This window comes from Mus pahari, chromosome 4 (genome assembly GCF_900095145.1).
Source record: "Mus pahari chromosome 4, PAHARI_EIJ_v1.1, whole genome shotgun sequence".
Taxonomy (NCBI): Eukaryota; Metazoa; Chordata; class Mammalia; order Rodentia; family Muridae; genus Mus; species Mus pahari.
In genome coordinates, this window is record NC_034593.1 from 90,872,012 (window position 1) to 90,890,306 (window position 18,295).

Consider the following 18,295-nt stretch of genomic DNA (forward strand, 5'->3'; position numbering starts at 1 on the left):
CAGGCGCTGAGAGCTACCATTTTACCTGAGTTTGACTGTTTGAAGTTCCACGAGGCATTTGTCTTTCTGTCTGTCTTGTTTTGATGAACACAGTGTCTTCCAGGCTCATGCGTGGATGACCTTTCTCTGACCTTTTTAGTGGTCAGAGAAAAGCTCCACCTACCGTCTTCTCCTTCCTCCTTCCCCTGGCTATGACCCAAAACTCACACTCAGTGTCTTAAGACACCAACTGGTAACCTGCTCTGCCCTAATTCTTTCTCAGACCTCACAACCCACCACAGGTGTAAAGCCGTGTCAGCATCTGGCCTGGGACTCCACATTATTTTAAGCGTAGCCAGGTCACAAGGTCACTCACCTCAGTCCTCACCTTCCCTGACCAGCACGCACACAGAGGAAGACTCAGCTGGCACCACTCCAAAGTAGTGCAGCCAACACTCCCAACTCTCCACTGACTTCCCAGGATGGCATTTGTGGCTACTCCAGCATGAGATGTACCCCATCTTGCCCCATACCCAGAGAGAGTAAGCCACATGCCTTCTGCCTCCTTGGTGTCCTGGAAACCACTCTTGCATTCCCAGCCTGCTTCGGGCAGTTAAGATGAAATCTTGGGGAATGCCATTCTCACTGTGGCCCTCACTGCTTCCAGCAACACTAACATGGCTTCCTGGTGCCCTCTAAACTGATATACCTGGCAAGTCACAGTCTGTTCACCTCCAGGCCCTCATCCCACAGGTTCAGTTCAGAGCACACACTCCAGCCTTCAACATTTGAACCCAACCCAACCCCAATACTACCGCTTCTCCATGCTCTCAGCTCCCATCTCTGCCATTACCCCTGTCACATCCTCTACCTCATCACCCGGGCACACACTCGGCAAGCTGCTGAAGAAAAGAGCTGAAGAGACTTTCCCACTCTACTCCACTCTCCACCCTGAAAGGGCTCCGTCTCCCTCCTGTGAATCCGGGAGATGGGGAGGGCACAACACACAGTAGGGCTGCAGAACATTCACATCTGAGTCTAAGAAGCTGCCCCCTGCTCCTGTTACAGCTAGCCTGAGCTTCACCTCCACCATAAAACAGCCCCAGACCGAATGCACAGACCGTGGGTTCCTGGCTTGTGGAAGGACAGAGTGCAGGTTCCTTTGAGTAGTCAGCCACACCTCTTCGAGTCAATTTCAGATGAACACTCCCAGAGAAGACGGGCTGCTGCTTATGACATCAGAGGGAAGGGAGTCAGGACTTGGAGCTGTTCTGTGCATGTGCAAAAGATGACCTTTCATTTTGCTTTACAATTTTAAGTGGGGTTTGTAGTGGTTATGTCCTTTCTCTAGGCCTCTGATACATACCCTTTTCTCTGTCGCCTTACCTTGGCTACACAGAATGCCTTCTCCGAGCTCCCTCGGCACACTGTCAAATATCCCCACTGCTCAGTCACAAAGTGTTCAGCAGAGATCCTACCACCTGCCAGGCCCCTCAATCTCTGGAGATTTTACTAGAACACTGCCTTGAACTTCTGTTATTTGTATGTACAGCTCATGGAATCTTCTAGGACTTTTTCCAAGGCTACTCAGAGCATCTATCTGCACATGCTATGCATAAAGCACCTTCTATATCAAAGATATTAGCATACTGGCTGAATTGGACTAAATTTAATATTTTGCATAAAAATGCTCATCTTGGGCGTAGTACTTCAGCACTGATTACTGCTACATTCTGCCTGGTCTCATCAAGAAATCAGCTAAGGATGCAAGGAGGGTTATGTCTGAACATGCTCATCAGTTAAGATGCATCCTCAAGTCCTCAGTGGTAAGTGGTATGTGGAGGCTGTGTGAGGTACTACCAGCCTGCAGTTCCATCATGTGAGAGGCAAAGGCCAGAGGGTGCTGAGTTCAAGGCCAGCTGGGCTACAGAGGGAAAGAGCTCCTGTCTCACAAAAGAAAAGATATAGCTTCTTGAGTATGTTTTATGCTCTTGCAGATTAAAACGTGTGCGAGCGAGTGTGTGTGTGTGTGTGTATGTGAGAGAGAGAGAGAGAGAGTTGAAATCAGATAAGTAAGATACTTGCAGTTAAAGCTGGTGATTATTTCTTCTACTGCACATGTTTGTAAATTTGTTTTGAAAAGCTGAAAACAAACACCCGCCCACGCTATCGGCTCTCTCGGAACATGGAGCCATGTCAGAGAGTGCCAGGAGCATGTGAGAACACAGGCCTGCTTTCTAATCTGGGTACCAGGTCCACACCTGCTCTGACACTCTCTCTCTCCAAAGCTATAGACTCGCAGGCGACCCTCCTCAGAAGAAAGATTCGACTACAAACATGGATCACTAAATGTCTTTCTCCAAGTTTCAAAACAATGAAAACCTTAAGAATCTCGGGCTATGTTAGAGACCACAGTGCTTCCTGCCTACTGTTTCCAGAGACCACTTGCTTTTCCTGGTGGGTGGCAAGGTAGACAGATGCCCGTCACTTACTCTGACAAGTCTATAAAGGAGGTATATAGCTTATCCCCATTCTGCAATAACAATAGTGACAATCAGCATTTTCGAAGGGCTTTCTAGATGCCAGGCAGCAGGCCATAATACTTTCTTGGAATCTGGCTTAACTCTCCTATGTTATAGGATTAGTATTATCTTTGTGTATGTTTTGAATGACAAGCAAAAATGAAGCCCAGGGAGCTAAGTTAGAGAATTTTTGCATAGAGTATGTGCAGAATTGCACAGGAAATTTTTTTACCTAGGTGACTTGGCTCCCAACCCAAACTACCTGGACAGGTTCATCCCAGCCCTGGGGTACCAAGGCTTTCTTGGCCTGCTCCCTCCCAGAAGTTCAGAGTGAGGCTATCAGAGAAGCTCTGACCCTGTTCCCCCAAACACACACTGCATTCATTCCAGGAGGGAATGTTTTAACCCCCTCTCCAACTGTAACCTTGTATAGCTAACGTGGGGAGGGCAGGGTTAGAAAGACCAGGAGAGCTGGGAGGTGGTGGCGCACACTTTTAGTCCCAGCATGTGGGAGACAGAGGCAGGCGGATTTCTGAGTTCGATGCCAGCCTGGTCTACAGAGTGAGTTCCAGGACACCCAGGGCTATACAGAGAAACCATGTCTCGAAAAACAGAAAGAAAGAAAGAAAGAAAGAAAGAAAGAAAGAAAGAAAGAAAGAAAGAAAGAAAGAAAGAAAGAAAGAAAGAANAAACAGAAAGAAAGAAAGAAAGAAAGAAAGAAAGAAAGAAAGAAAGAAAGAAAGAAAGAAAGAAAGAAAGAAAGAAAGAAAGAAAGAAAGACAGACAGAGCAGGAGAAGCACTCCACTTCTGAGGCTCTTGAAGTGGACAGGTACCAAGAGTCAGCACAGCCATCTGTATAATAAAGACTCTCTAATATTTAAACAGAGATGGCTACAAATAAAGTCCTGGGATTGGGGGTGGGAGGGAATAGCTCTGCCGAGTCCAAGAGGAACAATTACCAAGACAGAAGTCAGCATTAGCCATTTCAGAGCAATACGTGGTTCAGATGGACTGCATACTCTCCCTTCATCCTCATTTATTCCTCTCAGAGAGGGCCAGGAATATCCAGAGCACAGGAGGAAGGGCTGGCTCTAACCCCTGGCCCCAGCACCTCTTGGGAATGTGACTTCCGTTTTCCTACACACATTTTCCTGATTCCTCCATGCTAATTTGGTACCTGAATGTATACTCCTAGTATGGCTAACAACTTGGTGAGGGAGACCCTTAAGCACTTATAAATCACCACCACCACCAAAGAATGTACCAAGGATGTAACTGGGAGGTGCTGGACCAAGTTTATGCACTATCCCATTAAACCAAGAGTGCCAAAACCTACAGAGCAGACTCCAACACTCCACCAGTCGTCTGGAATAATCCTGGACAGATACAGGCAATAGCCATGCTAAAAACCCCACCATATATCTAACCAGGATGTCCTACAGAACACCGGAGTGTCTACCAAGTACTTAGCAGATTAACAGCTTCTTTTAAAGAAGAAAGTAATTACCTTCCTTGCTGGCACACTGCTGAAGAGGTGCCAGTTCTCCAATGGTGAAGAATGCAAATCCACTCTTAGGACTGACCAGTAGAGCTCAGCCCTGCCCCCTCCTGCTCTTGTGCCTCCTCCTGAATCCCGAGCCCTAGGAACCCTCTCTAATTAACAGAAGTCTGGTACTTTGGGCAGAGAGCTCAACCATAAACTGATTAGTATCCAACTCCTGCCAAGGGCTCGTTTAAGACATCTGATAGCACAGAGAGATGGCTTAAAATGTGCAGATTAACTGGCCTTTCCGCTCGGCTCTCTGTTTCAGCCATACACTAAATTGGATCAACACAAAGCAACATTTGTTTCCTGAAGCAATTCAAGTTCTTTCGAGAGAGAAACTCCTTTCCACACTTATAATCCACACTCAGCTCTTAGAGAGCATGGGTATAAGAAACATACATTTCAACAATCACTGAAGGCCTTTGATAAAAGAACAGTTGTAGGGACTGGCCATTAAATTATCCACTGCCCCCGCACACCCCAAAATGAAAAAGCATGGGATAAATTCAGTGCCAAGAAAAAGTTTGCCTCTCCAAAAGTTTGTTTTCTTTTCTCAGACAACTAGATAAGCACATCTCTTTTTGTCTCGACTTCAAAACTCTACAAATTTGGTGCTCAAATACAGCAACAAATTCATGCCAACCACTCAACCAACTCATCCCAAGCAATAACTGTTCTTGGATTCTCTTTGCCTCTTTGATCTTGATTATTTCTTTATGTCTGTTGCTTTGTTCTTCATTTTGCAAACCAACTAGAGCTTTTCCTTCTTCAAAGAGGAATACAAATCTTAGCAAAAGGCCTTTCTCTCACCTTCTTAAAAAAAAAAACATCAGATCCTCCTACCCCGCTGCAAAGGATCGTCATGTTTCAGATCATCGATAGTAGGCCCATGTAACCAACGGACTAAGACAACTCCACCAGTTCCCACCCCGTCATCAACTGGGACAGCAGCCCTGAAGATGAGAACAGGAACAGGAACAGCCCATCTTTAGGACTTGGGACTGGTTGTCTCAGGAGGTAGAGCTGGCTTCCAAGGCCAAAGACATTCCCCACACACGAAGACAGTGCCTAGGACAGACTCAACTCAGGTCACAATTCTAAGCCATCCCAGACAGGAGGCAAGAATTAGCCAATGGGGGAAGAGTTTGCTTTCCAAAGTGGGTCATAAGCACTTCCCACCTGACCATTTAATGCATACAAGTCTCTGTCAGAGCCGGGAAAAGGTGTTCAATAAACGGTAATTAGAATTCTCAATGTGTCAAGTGCAAAGCCAAGTGCCGTATCACATCAGCACCAGGATCTAACTCTCTTAAGAATGCATCTCTGACAACATTCCACATCACCTAACCTAGGATGCTCTACATACTCAGTAGGTCAGCTGTGTTCCTGGCTCTGTGTGTGTGTGTGTGTGTGTGTGTGTGTGTGATCTTCACTATCTTATAAAGGCCCCAGTTGTATTTGATGGGATGCACAAATTCCATTTCTAGATAAAACATGTAGGGTCAGCCGGTTGCCTCAGTTTCTGGGCAGAGAACGCAGTCTGCAGACTGTGACTAAAGGCCTGTGGCTGTCCTCAGGCCCCACTCGTCTCCTGACAAGCATCCAAGCAGCTGCAAGCCATGAGTCACAGAGAACGGGGTGAAGACTTAGGAGGAAGACCGAGAAGAACACAGTTGTTTTTATAATATTTACACTCCTGGTGAGCTCACAATTATGCAAGGGCCTCTGATTACTCTGAGCCACGGCCATGCCTGCATACAGTTCTGTGTTTTGGATGCATGGGTTTTACGTTATCTGTATGTTGGAGCAGGCCTATTCTGGAGCATACAGAAGCTCCGGGGCTCCATGCACATGCTCTGGAGATTCGCACTGATGTCTTTAACAGTGGCACCAGCACTCTGCAGGAAAACGAGTGGCAGGACCCTTAGGACAATCAGGGAGTCTTTCCCACAGTTTAGCCTCTTTATTTCCCCTCAGTCTCTGGAGAACACGTCACCAACAAATCCCTTCAGTTACAAAGCCCATTCCTTCCCAGAGCTTGCCCCTGATGTCTGACAGTGCCTGTACTTCCCCCAGGGTATGTGGGATCAATACACCAGGACTTCAAAGAAGCCCTCAGAATTGGAGTACAGGCAGAATTTTCAAAAAAAAAAAAAAAAAAAAAAAAAAAATCCCAGAGCTAGGATTCAGAAGTTGGAGGGGAAGGGAGGCGGGGGAGGGGAGAAAGCCAGAGTGGGGATTTGACAGCGCCACACAATGCACTAGGTCAGAGCTGTGAGACAGATTCAACTCCAGAGATGAAAACTCTTCTCTTGGTGCTGACAACATCTGTTTTATTTTGAAGGTTGCTAAGGAGAGTCCTGGCTGGGCCAACATTGTTCCAGCCCAGGACTTCACAGAGCGCCTCGAGTGCAGGCTCCTGACTGCAGGAATGAAAGCAGATAAGCCTGCTCCTTTGGCTCTTTAGATATCAAAGCCCCACTTTGCTCACAGGGCTACCACCCCCACACCCTGCTCACCCCTGTCTCAGTCCCAACTAGCCTTTCCCTACCGCTTACTCTCTAAGGATGCTTCCCCTTGCACCGCACTACCACTCGCAAGTTCCCATCCGTTTCTTAGGGACAGACAGACAGGGAGCACACCCTTGAGCCAGCATAGGACCTCTATGAAAGACAGAGAAGAATTCCATAGGAGCTGGAGACATGCACATGTAGGAGGAGGGTTAGCATCAGACAGAGGATGAAGTCATTTACCGCCCTTTAAAGATCAGTGTTGCCTCCTTAATCAAAGAAAAATCAAGTGTCTTGGTCAGGGCCCAAAGCCCTGTGAGGGCAGTGAAGAGCTGACCATAGGCTTACCACTGTGGAAATGAAGCAGGTGGGGAGCCAGCCACACCCCGCCAGCCCCACCCCCCAAGCTGAATTCAATGATCAAGGCCATTACCACCCTTGAACAAAAGGAGCTGCTGCTACACATTCCTCCTCGCAGTCAGATGCATAGGAAAAAGACAAGGGGCACTACAGGAAAGAGATCAGGTCGAAGCCAGCAACCTCATGTAAGACATGGTAGGATCACATAGATGACAAAGCAGGGACACCAAAGAGCAAACAGGGTAAAGTGGGCACAGCAGGGAGAACACAAATGACAAAGTGAGCACAGGAGGAAGGACACAGATGGCAAAGCGAGGGCACCAGGGAGCACACATGACAAGATGAAGACTGCCCAGGGAGCACACATGAAAACGTGAGCTACACACCAGAGAGCACGTACATGGTGACGGAGGGCTTACCTAGCAGCACACAGCACACACATTACAAAATGAGCACTCTCCAGGGAGCACCCATGACGAGATGACAATCTATCAGTGGACATATGACAAGTAGAACACAGCCACAATCACATATGTGATAAGGAAGGGCACTCCAGGGATCACATCCATGGCAAGCGGGATGACACTGTGAGGACACCAGCCACATTCCCATGTTATAAGCTGCTATAAAACATGGGGTGAGGTGACTCCTCCACCCCTCCACCTGGGGCAGCTCCAGGACTGGGAGCCTGAGGAAGGACAGGGAGGAAGATGGCCCCTACTGTAACTGGTATTTGCAGATAAAACCACCAGGGGCTTCCAGGGCATCAAGGACAGAAAACATTCTCCACTAGCTGGAGGAGCAGCTGCTCTTTCTCATTGAGCTTCAGGGAGCCCTAGCCCAGAACAGAGATACCCAGGAGTGTAAGTAAAGAGAAGAGAATGGCTGGCTCTGCAACAAAGAGCCACTGCAAAGAGCCATCTCAGCTCAGCTCTCCCAGGCAGTCACTCTCCACAACAAAGAAGCCACTTCCTCCATCGGGGCACTGAGGCCAACACCAGCCATGCTTGCTTGTCCTTGCTGGCCACTCTGCTACAATCCATCCAGCTTCCTTGCAGCTGGGAGCTCAAGGACACTTGTCTGACCCAAACATCTACACGGGGCAGAATGCCCAGCACACCACACACTTCCTGAGGCTAAAAGGCGTACCTCAAGTTATTTACTCACCTAGCCAGGTCACGCTTACACCAGACGGGGCAGACATGGCCTCTGCCACCTTGTGCCAGCTCCTGTTGTGTCCAGGAGCCCAGAGGGCCACAAGGCAAAGATAGTAGCCTGAGTTTTCTTTGCTAACATCTCGCATCAGTAGATGGTAAGAGCGGGTATCCACGTGGCTGAGAGCAACGTGAGGTGAGCTGTGGACCAGGGAATCACGGTCCAGCCGAGCCAGCATGTGGGAGGCAAGCAAAGAGGTATCCGGTGTCTTTTTGAAGTACCATGTCACCTCAGGCCGGACATCATCCACACGGTCTGTTGTGATGTTGCAAGAAAGGTCCAGGTCCTTTCCTTCAGTCACAGACACTGTCCTGGGCACGGCCAGTTGCAGAGCTGGAAGAGGAAAAACAAGCCCATCGAGTGATCGAGTGATAAAGTGACATGTGCCCCCTCTCCTCCCTTCTCCTTACCTCCCTCTAGATCGCCCCTTTAGGTTGATTTATGGTGTTAAAATTAGAAGGCTTTGTGCAGTTGAAAGTGCTTGAGGAATAGTTAATGAATAAATTCATGACACACACTAAATTGGTGTTGGAAAAGAGCAGCGACGAACACCAGTAAAACAAGCCTATGGCTTTGGTATGGCTTTGGTGTACTTATTGTAAGTAGATTCTGAGAACAACAGGGGTGGGTACTATTATGGTCATTTACTGATGCGGAGTCGGAAGCACACAGTAGCTCCAGGTACAGCTTCCCTAGCATCACTGGCTCCAGCATCCTGGGGGTGGGGGTGAAAACTCCTACAAAGATGAGCCAAGTAAGTGAAACCAGGCAATTTTCATAGTGATTCAGCCCTTCACAATGGGATGTATGTAGACTACAGTTCCTTCACAGTGCGACGTATGTAGACTATCGTTTCCTTAGACACACCTGGCTGAAGCTCAAGCAGGAGACACACTCTGAAGCCCAAACCCAATGAGTTTTGAATTCTCCATGCTACTGTCCTCCCATGACTGGGGACAATTAAAGTAAGCTATATTTAGGTAAATCCTTGAAGTATTGAGTGTCCCTGACTCAAGAGAGGTCTTGTTCAGCATTCCACTGCCAAAGCTTTTAAATGGAAACATTTTACTCTATTCAGGGCTTTTTCTTTTTTTTCTTATTTTTTCTTTTTAAAGATGTGGAACATCTGTAATCAGAGTGGAAATTTTCAAGTTACAATGATGCTCTGGGAACTGTCACTAAATGACAGACAGCTAACTTCTCCCTGTGGAGTCAAGTGAGACAATCCCGTCTTCCAACAAAACCCATTCAGCAGCCACAGCTCTTCCCAGGAAGCTCAGGGACAAACACTGGTGCCCAGTTCAGAAAACACCCATCCCAAGAGCCCATGGTCTCTGGAAGATATTGCTTCCATATGAATATTTACAAATCTTGACATATATTTCAAACAATTATTTTACACCAAATAAAACATCCATTTCAACACATGACAGTAAATGAGTTGGGCATAGTATTAGGAAAAAGGGGTTGAAAGTCATTTGTTCTTCTCTCTCTCTTTACAGATCAAGAAATGCATCCCTAGGGCCCAGAAACACTAGCAGCGATGTCTTTGCAGCTGTGTAGTCCACTTCGCCATTTTCTCAGTGAACATGGCTAAATATCTGTCCTATCACTAGCCATGGGTTTTATATATATGGAGAGTAACCATATAGTCTAGATTCATGGGTCTGACACTGGCAGATGACACAGAGGGGAGGAACACCAGTTCTAAGGATTCAGAATGTAAGAGGAGATCTGGGCAAAGCCTGCTGCAATCCAGGCTTTCTCCAGGAGAATATAGCTAAATCTTTTTAAGTATGATTAGTATCACCACAGGAGGACCTACCACACAGGTGACACAGCTTTTCTATTAAGTGGCTCTGTGTCATTTACAATCCACGGTGGTCAGAGAGCATGGCCAGTCACCCGTGACCAGTACAGAGATTGATTAAAAGCAAAAGATCACCCCTGCAGTTGGGTATGGTGGGACGTGTCCCAGCATTTGGGAGGCAGAGGCAGGCAGATCTCAGTGAGCTCAAGATAAGCCTGTGAGTTTCAGGCCAGTAAGACTGTCTAAAAACATAAATAAGGATATAGAGAGGGTTACAAGGATGGAGGGAGGGGAGGGAGGGGCGAGAGGGAGAGAGGGCGCACACAAGCAAGCTCATAGCCCTTGAGCAATGATTCTTAACTTACAGCCACAGAGAATTTAGGGAGCCTGTGCGCATGGATGGGACATTTGTTCCTATTTTTATTTTCATTATCCTTTACTGAGCTGAGACATCTCATCTCCTGCCTTGGTGAAAATAAGAAACAAGGTGGTATAGTATGGCCTATACCCAGGGCGTGGTCACCAACAGAAATAAGAAGTCTTCTTCATACACGACTTTACAGTAGTTGCAGATATCTGAAACACCATTTGCATTCACTGCTCCCTAGAAATCAAGATGGTTGTCAGGCCTGCAATATGGCTTATTATTCATGTGTTAATAATGAAGCACAGTAATAGTATAAAACAAATTTGTCTTGGAGATATTTCCCTAACTACTTCAGTATAATTCTCCCTCTGTCACCTTGTGTATTATGTTTCATGAATTTCGAAGGTTGCAGGCTAAGACAGTCAAAGAGGCCCATCACACAGAAAAAGATCACAAGGCCAAGTGTGCTGGTACAAGCCTGTAGTCCCAGCTATTCCGGAAGCTAAGGCTGGAAGAATAAAAGTTCAAGGCCAACTGGAGCAACTCAGCAAGGTCCTACCCCCAAATAAAAAGGACAACACACCTAACCAATAGGTGCTTGCCACGAAAGTGGGAGGTGCTGGGCTCGACGCCAGAAAGGATGGCAAGGCTGCAGCCTCAGGCTACAATCCCGCCTGCCTGAGAGAGTACCAGTCATGTAACCAGATGCTGTAGGGTTTGAGGGACCGTGTTTACAACTGAAATTCCTCCATCCAGTGGTGAACCTGAGGCAAAGCTAAGTTCTTGACCCCGCCTGCCACATTAGAATAGTTGTTTGATGTACACTGAATAGTTACAGGTTTTCCATGTAAGGAGACCTTAGTCCAGGGGGAAACACATTTCAGCAGCCAATGGAGCAAAGGCCCAGTGATGGCCATGCCTTAGCTGCCACAAGCCACTCATGGAGATGTTCACATCCTCTTTCAGATCCCAGAAATGCTGCCCAGAAACATGCACGTTGCAAAAAACAAAAAATAAAAGCAAAAAAACAAAAAAAAAACAAAAACAACAACAACAACAACAAAACGATCCCTGGTTATAGCTTCCTGCTTTCCTTTCCAGCAAACACAACAGGCCACACACTCACATTCCTGAGCAGGGAATGAGTCAGTCAAGGTCTCCCCAGAGGCAGGAGTCTCCACTATCAAAAGATATTAGACTCCTAGACAACCAAGCACACCCAAGCTATCCCTAGCAGTGACATTAGCCTGCAATGGTTTCTCTGTACTGTCCTTGCGGAAGTTGCAGGCTCCAGTGACCTGGGTTTGAGCCTGCACTACCTTGGAGCTTAGGGCCCAGCACAGTACTGAGCATAGTAACAATACTTCCTATCAATGCTTGCTGAATGGTAAGTCAATAATGGTTTCCTCTCTTGTTTCTCTTCTGTTTTTATAGACTCCCTAATGTGCCTTTTCTGTCTGTCTTATTTCTGCAGTTTGGGAATTCTTTTTAAGGTATTTTTGCAAAGTATAGGACAAAAATTAATTTATGTGGGCCTCTGGCTGGGCTCTCTGGAAAATGTAGACACAGAAAGCATGAAGAGGCCTGGACCTTGGGGAGTCAGTCTGTCACCTGGCAGGGGATGGTGCATCTCGGGGTGAAGAGGCAGGCCCAGAGGATGACCTCAAACAAATCTGGAGTCAGCCACAAATACAACTCAATAGCTATCAGGGAAGCACACCCAAGGTCTCAAGGACAACAGTAAACAAAAACGCTAAGGCAGTGGTGGTGGCCGGATCCACCCCCAGCTCCAGGGAATTCCAGGTGGGCTCCCACAGGCCATCATTCTTAACCTCTGAGTCAGACAGGAACCTTCCTAGGCAAGATGAGCAGTAGCCCAAGTTCCCAAGCAGAGAGCAGGAAGGCAAATCTCAGCTCAAAGCAGGAGCGCTCTTCAAGCTACCAACATCACTCTGGTCCCTTCACCCAGAAGGGGAGGCTGAGGTAGCCCTTTTATGGTCTAGTCCCATATACAGTCATTAGTCTCAATCAGGGGTGACACCATTTTCAAAAGCTCACCCGTCGGCTGGATCACCACAGTGGCCACTTCTACGGCTTTTTCTTGGATTTCTTGCCAGCTGCCCTGCTCTGTGATCCACTCGCTGACCACACATCTGTAGGAACCCTGGTCCGCAGAGAGCGCCCGGGCTACGGAGAGGCGGTAGGCGTCGCTGCCCACTGTGTCCAGGCGTACGTCCCCACTGTGGTAGCGCTGCTCATAGCCAGGGCCTGGGTGAAACCTGCCCTCGTGGCTTAGGGCTAGGATGCTTCGGTGCACTGGGCCACGGTGCAGTTCCCACCGAAGTGCCAGGTGTGAGTGCATCGGTGATGCAGTAGATGCGATACATCGAAGTTCAAAGGGCTCCCCTTCACGCAGGCTCAGGCCTGGAGGAGGCCGGGAGCTGGGGCCCACCACCAGGGCATCTGCCAGCACTGTGGGGGCAGAGGGAAGATGTCAGTTAATGGTCACCACAGGTCCTACCCCATAAGGAAAGGACAGGCTACCTTCCATGACTTTGGCCTTCAGTTATGGAAGCTATCCAAGTTCCACAATCTCAACTGACTTTCTGACTTGAAAAAAAAGAAAAATGAGACAATAAAACAACTCCCGCTAGAATGGGTTTGTGGGTGCGTCTGTCACCATGATGCACGTTACTGTGCCCTCTGTGCCTTGGTTTCCTAGAAAGGAGGATGATGACTGTACCCACTTTATAGAGTCAACAGGGGAGCCCAGCAGGTGCCAGGACAGGGCCTGGCACCAGGACAAAATAGCCCGGTATGACCGCCAAACCATCCTTTGTTTAGAACATGGAGCTGGAGGAGGGAGCCTGCAATTTAGAGACAAGGGAGCGGCCAAGAATCAAGATCTCCGGGGAGAGATGATGGATGGCAGGAGGTGCCTGTGGCTCATGTCCTGGGTAGAGTATAGCCACAGGACAGGAAGGGGACACGAAATACTGAGGGTTCTGCTTCTAATTCTTAGCACCTACTGGAAAAAGCCACCACTAGGAAAGTACAGAAGGGACGGTGACAGAGGCTGGTGATCTGGTAGTCAGGTGGGGGCTGTCTACCAAAGGCTGGGGAAATCTTCCTAGCTTATCAGGAGCTATATACGTGGATCTTCAAGCATCACAATCCATCACCTCCTTGGCGGTTCCCTTGATCACACACTCAGAAAGGGGTTACTCCAGATAACAGAAACCAGTAACCCTCTAGAACACTTCCCATAGACCCATCTCTTCTACAAAATGAATATAGTGGCCCTCCTAGGGCACACCTCAGTCTGTGAGGACAGCGAGCATGGCTTCATTCTCAAGGCCAGCTCCTCATCGAGGAGAAAAGGCTGGACAGATTTAAGAGCCATGAAGCTGACCAGGCAGATGCTGGACCACCTCTAGCTCCTGCCAGAGACTCCACCTGGGCGGCCGGCCAGCCTCTCTCATGCATCCTGCTCTCTGAGCCAAGAACAACCTCCTCTGCTTCTCTTGCCTTCAAAGACTAGTCAAGAAGCAGGGAGGTGGGGGAGGGGCGGGAGCTCTTGTATCATCCTTTGCCTTCTCACAATAAATCTCTAGAGTGTATCTGACCTGAAAGGGGGGTGTCTGTTGTACTGTTTAACTTAGTGCAAAAGGGTCTTATGGGAAATCTTTTCAAAAGTCAGGATTTCTTCGTCCCCAGCTCTACACGTCAACTAGGGCCATGTATATAGAGGCGATCACTCTACCACTGAATTTCAAGTTGTCCATGCCTCAGTCTCCCATCCCCAGATAGAGTAGCACTATATAGCTCAGGCTGGCTTGAACTCACTCTACAGTCCAGCCTAGGTTAGCCTCGAGCTTTGAATCCTCTTGCCTCAGCTTCCTGAGCACTGGGATCACAGGTGTGTGCCACCTTAGCCAGCTACATTCCAAACCTTTAATCAGATGGAAGAGGTAGGTTTGATGGCTTGATGCTTTGGTATCTACTTTAAGGCACAGCTGATATTTCATCCCCTCATGGTTTGGTAAAGGACCAGCGATAGTGAGCTACAGCGGTTTCTCCCAACCACAATAAAGAGTGGCTGCCTGGATTCTCCTCTCCTTTCCTATTAACATTTTCTACTTTCCAGATAATTATAAACACTCCTGCCCTGATACAAATATTTCCAGAAACAAGCCAGGGCACAAATAAATGGACAATTAATAATAATGATGATGTTTCCGTTTTGTTAGCCTCAAATTAAAATGGTTCTTTCTAGCTCATTTACTAATGAGCTATGTCGTTTTAAGCAAGTAATTAACCTATGCTCTTCCATCTCACGTGTAAAGTAGGGAAATAGCCTGTCCTATATTCTTCATGGGATGCAGATAATTGAATGTGTGAGCAAATCCAACAGCACATGGAAGGCAGGGAAAACCCAAACTCAGGATATTCCAGATGCTATGATGTCAGCTTTGCACAGCTGGGTTCGTGAAAGAGCAGCAACCACATGGTTTTCCGTTTATAAACAGCAAGTTACAACTTCTGCTGCAGTCAGGTATTAACTCATGAAGATCACGGAGAAAAAGACATGAACTTCGAAGCATCTATCCCTACCATAAAGCTAAACCTCACAGTGAGTGTCTACTAGCTAGTCTCTAAGCTGAATATTTGCTAAGACATGGCTGGAGAGGCCAGGCTTGGGTTAACTCTCTTGTCCCCACACCTTTTAAGGCAGGCTGTGGTGTACAGAGGAAGCTGAGGCACGGACTGAGCCAGGAGCCACTTAGCAGAAGCCAACTGCACAGGCAAGTTGTCTGTACTCTCACAGGTAACCACACCAGGCTGCCTACAACTCACTGGCCAGAAGATGCATCAGCATTACACGCTGGGAAGAAGATGGGGCTCTCAGTGGTCACCTGGCCCACCCTCTGCCCATCATCAGGTAAGACACCAACACTGCAATGGATGGGGCGACTGAGTCTCTTTGCAGCAGCAGAATGGCAGAGGAAGGTTGGCCCGTTGTGAGGACTGTACCTTTAACCTGCACTGTGTCCTCATAGTTGCCCTGGACAGTGGCGTCTGTGCTCGGGGTGGAGCACTTGTAGTGGCCTTGGTCTGAGGGCTGGACATTCTTTATGTGCAGTTCCACAGCATCATTGGCAGTTCTCCTCAACAGGATATCGCCCCGCTGCAGCCGCTCCCGGTACAGCTGCGCCGGGAAGCCCACCTCCCAGGTGCTGGCAAGCTCCACGAAACTGCTCCCCGAAGACGAGAAGCTCCAGTCAAAGTTCTGCTCGCTGGGGCCGTCATAGTCACTGACATTGCAAGGGATCACCAGCTCAGTGCCCACCACTCGAACCAGGGTGCCCGCAGGGACTCTCACCACACGCCCGCGGCAGACAGCTGCAATGACAGGGAAAGAAAGAAAGTGACACCTGAAGGATACTTCTGCTCTGGGACCAACACACATCAGACCCTGCAGAAGGGGATTAAGCCATTCCTGAAATTATGGGTGGGAAGTAGCACCTTGAAATGAATGCCTTCCATACAACCAGTTTCCCAGGGCTGACAGGCAGACTAAATATGAAAAGTGGGCCAGCCATGGCCTTGCATAGCTTTGTCTCTTCTCTTAGGATTTAACAGATCGTTATACGCAACGAGATATGGAAAGGTTCTGTATTTAAGAAAAGGACACAGCTAAGCACGTATTTATACTTCTGCCCATCCCACATCAACCTTCATCCCTAGAGACCATTCCCCAGACCTGATTTATAATGATGGATGCCAATTTTCAAATCCTAGAGCAGCCTGCTGATAAAATGATTTAACTCCTGTTATCTGACGTTGGTTATAAATTATTTTTAAAATATGACAATTCCACCAAGTATTAATTTTCTATTTTCTGGCTCATTTCCTTCTCTCCACTCTTCAGCCTGATCTAAATTCAGAAGGCGGATGGGGAAGCTCCGAGGGAGGGAGGGAGGGAGGGAGGCTGGCTGGTGCTGTTAGGAATACAGCAGCTTGTGGTGGGAGAGAAGCACGGTGGACAGGGGACAGTCAGCTGGCACTGCCTGCCAGGAGAGCCTTGATCCACAGAGCTCTGGAGCAGGACCCTTAGGGACCAGTACTTGCAAGTCCCTTTAGAAGGTCTTACTGCAATGAAGTTCATTCAGCACAATTCTGGGGTGTTTATGACATGAATTTGCATTTCCATTTATAACAGCTACCCGTACCTCTCTTGATATTCTACAAATAGGTACAGCAGTGAATCATACAGGCGATAGCATGGGCTCTGTATCAAGGAGATAGGAGTTAAACCTCTCCTAGTTTGCCTTCCTTGATTATAAAGTGAGATAAGATGGTATCAACAAGTTACTAACAGAACGTTCAGATGAGAGCCCTCTATATGTAATATGGGTTCAATATGATGGCTTCCTACTGTCACTACTGTATTTCTGTGTGACTCACACAAAATTCTTATGCTGAATTCTGAAATCCAGTATGTCAGAACACAGCCTTAATTGGGAATACGGTCCGAGAAGATGTCATCAGGCAAGCTATGATGTGGTCATATGGCATAGGGTAGGCCTCTGAGCCAGTATGACTGGCAACCTTAAAAGGGAGCTAATTTGAACACACAGGGAGAATACTGTACATCGATGAAGGGAGAGATCAAGGTGATGCATCTAAGAACTGAGAACACCAAAGATTGGCAGCCAGCCAGCACAAGCTCGGGAGAGGCAGGCCCGACTCTCCCTCCCAGCCTTAGAAGACACAGACTCTGTGGCCACCTTGCTTTGACCTCCAGCTTGTAGAGAAAAGGCTGTGGTAAAGCCACTTGGTCTGCAGCATCAGTCTAAGGACTAACCCAACGGGACTGCTTGCTTATTGCTGGTGTAATTCATGGTTTTCAAACCCTGTGGCTGCCTATTAGTGGATTCCAAAATGAATTTATAGTGGTTGTGTGTGCTTTTAAAAATGGAATTTTAAATGAATAGAAGCGATTAGAGTGCAAAGCTCTTGGTAAGGGATAAATATTGCTATATGCAGAACTTTGTTAGGTAAACAAAGGTGTGAGTGTGTGTGTGTGTGTGTGTGTGTGTGTGTGTGTGTGTGTGTGAATCAGATCACGATGCAAACCTAACATAAATTTGGATCAGGGTTAAAAAAAAAAAGGAGTTGAGGGACATTTTTTAAAAACTATATCTTGTTTTCACTAACCTCAAACACATTATCAATTATTATCTCCTTTGGGAAAGGAGAAAGGAAGCAACCATGCCAGAGAAATATTGACAGAGACAGTGTGAGACCCTGTTCAAGGAAGGGGACCGACTGTCTTCCTGTCCTAGTTGAGCTGGGGTTAGGTCCCAAACAACTTCCTGTCCTAAGAAAGAGGGCCAAACTCTAAATCACACCACTGTCCTTAAAAATCAAATAATGTAGGGCTGGGGATGGCATACAGAGTACCTGCCTCATATGTGTGAAGTCCAGGGCTCTACCCTTAGCATTGAAAATAAAGATAGAGAGACAGACAGACAGATAGATAGAAATAGATGATAGATATATGATGCATATACACATAGACTGATTGATGAATTAAATGAAGTATTATATGCTTATAACCCCAGCTACTCAAGAAGTCGAAGACCACTTGAGTCTAAGAGTTGGCAGCTCCTTCACATAGCAAGACACTATCTCAAAAATGGAACCTGGGGGAGCAAGAAGTGGAGAGTAGGGGGCACGCACATGCTCTAACTACATCTATATACATGTATGAGATTATTGAAAAACATTTTTCTTAAGAATTATTTATTATATGTGAGCACACTGTAGCTGTCTTCAGACACACCAGAAGAGGACATCGGATCCCTTTAACAAATGGTCAGAAACCACCATGTGGTTACTGGGAATTGAACTCAGGACCTCTGGAAGAGCAGTCAGTACTCTTAACCTCTGAGCCATCTCTCCAGCCCCACTGAAGAACT

General features: G+C 47.4%; 1 protein-coding gene across 1 annotated transcript in view; it reads right to left on the reverse strand.

The window, feature by feature from the left end:
- The window catches only part of Ptgfrn (prostaglandin F2 receptor inhibitor), a 74,167-nt gene that overhangs the window by 29,573 nt on the left and 26,299 nt on the right, over positions 1 to 18,295 (reverse strand). The window contains exons 2-4 of the mRNA XM_021195966.2: positions 15,345 to 15,713; positions 12,369 to 12,782; positions 8,086 to 8,466 (exon numbers count right to left, since the gene is read on the reverse strand). Coding sequence (XP_021051625.1) covers positions 8,086 to 8,466; positions 12,369 to 12,782; positions 15,345 to 15,713 — 1,164 coding nt within the window. The remainder of the gene's footprint in view (positions 1 to 8,085; positions 8,467 to 12,368; positions 12,783 to 15,344; positions 15,714 to 18,295) is intronic.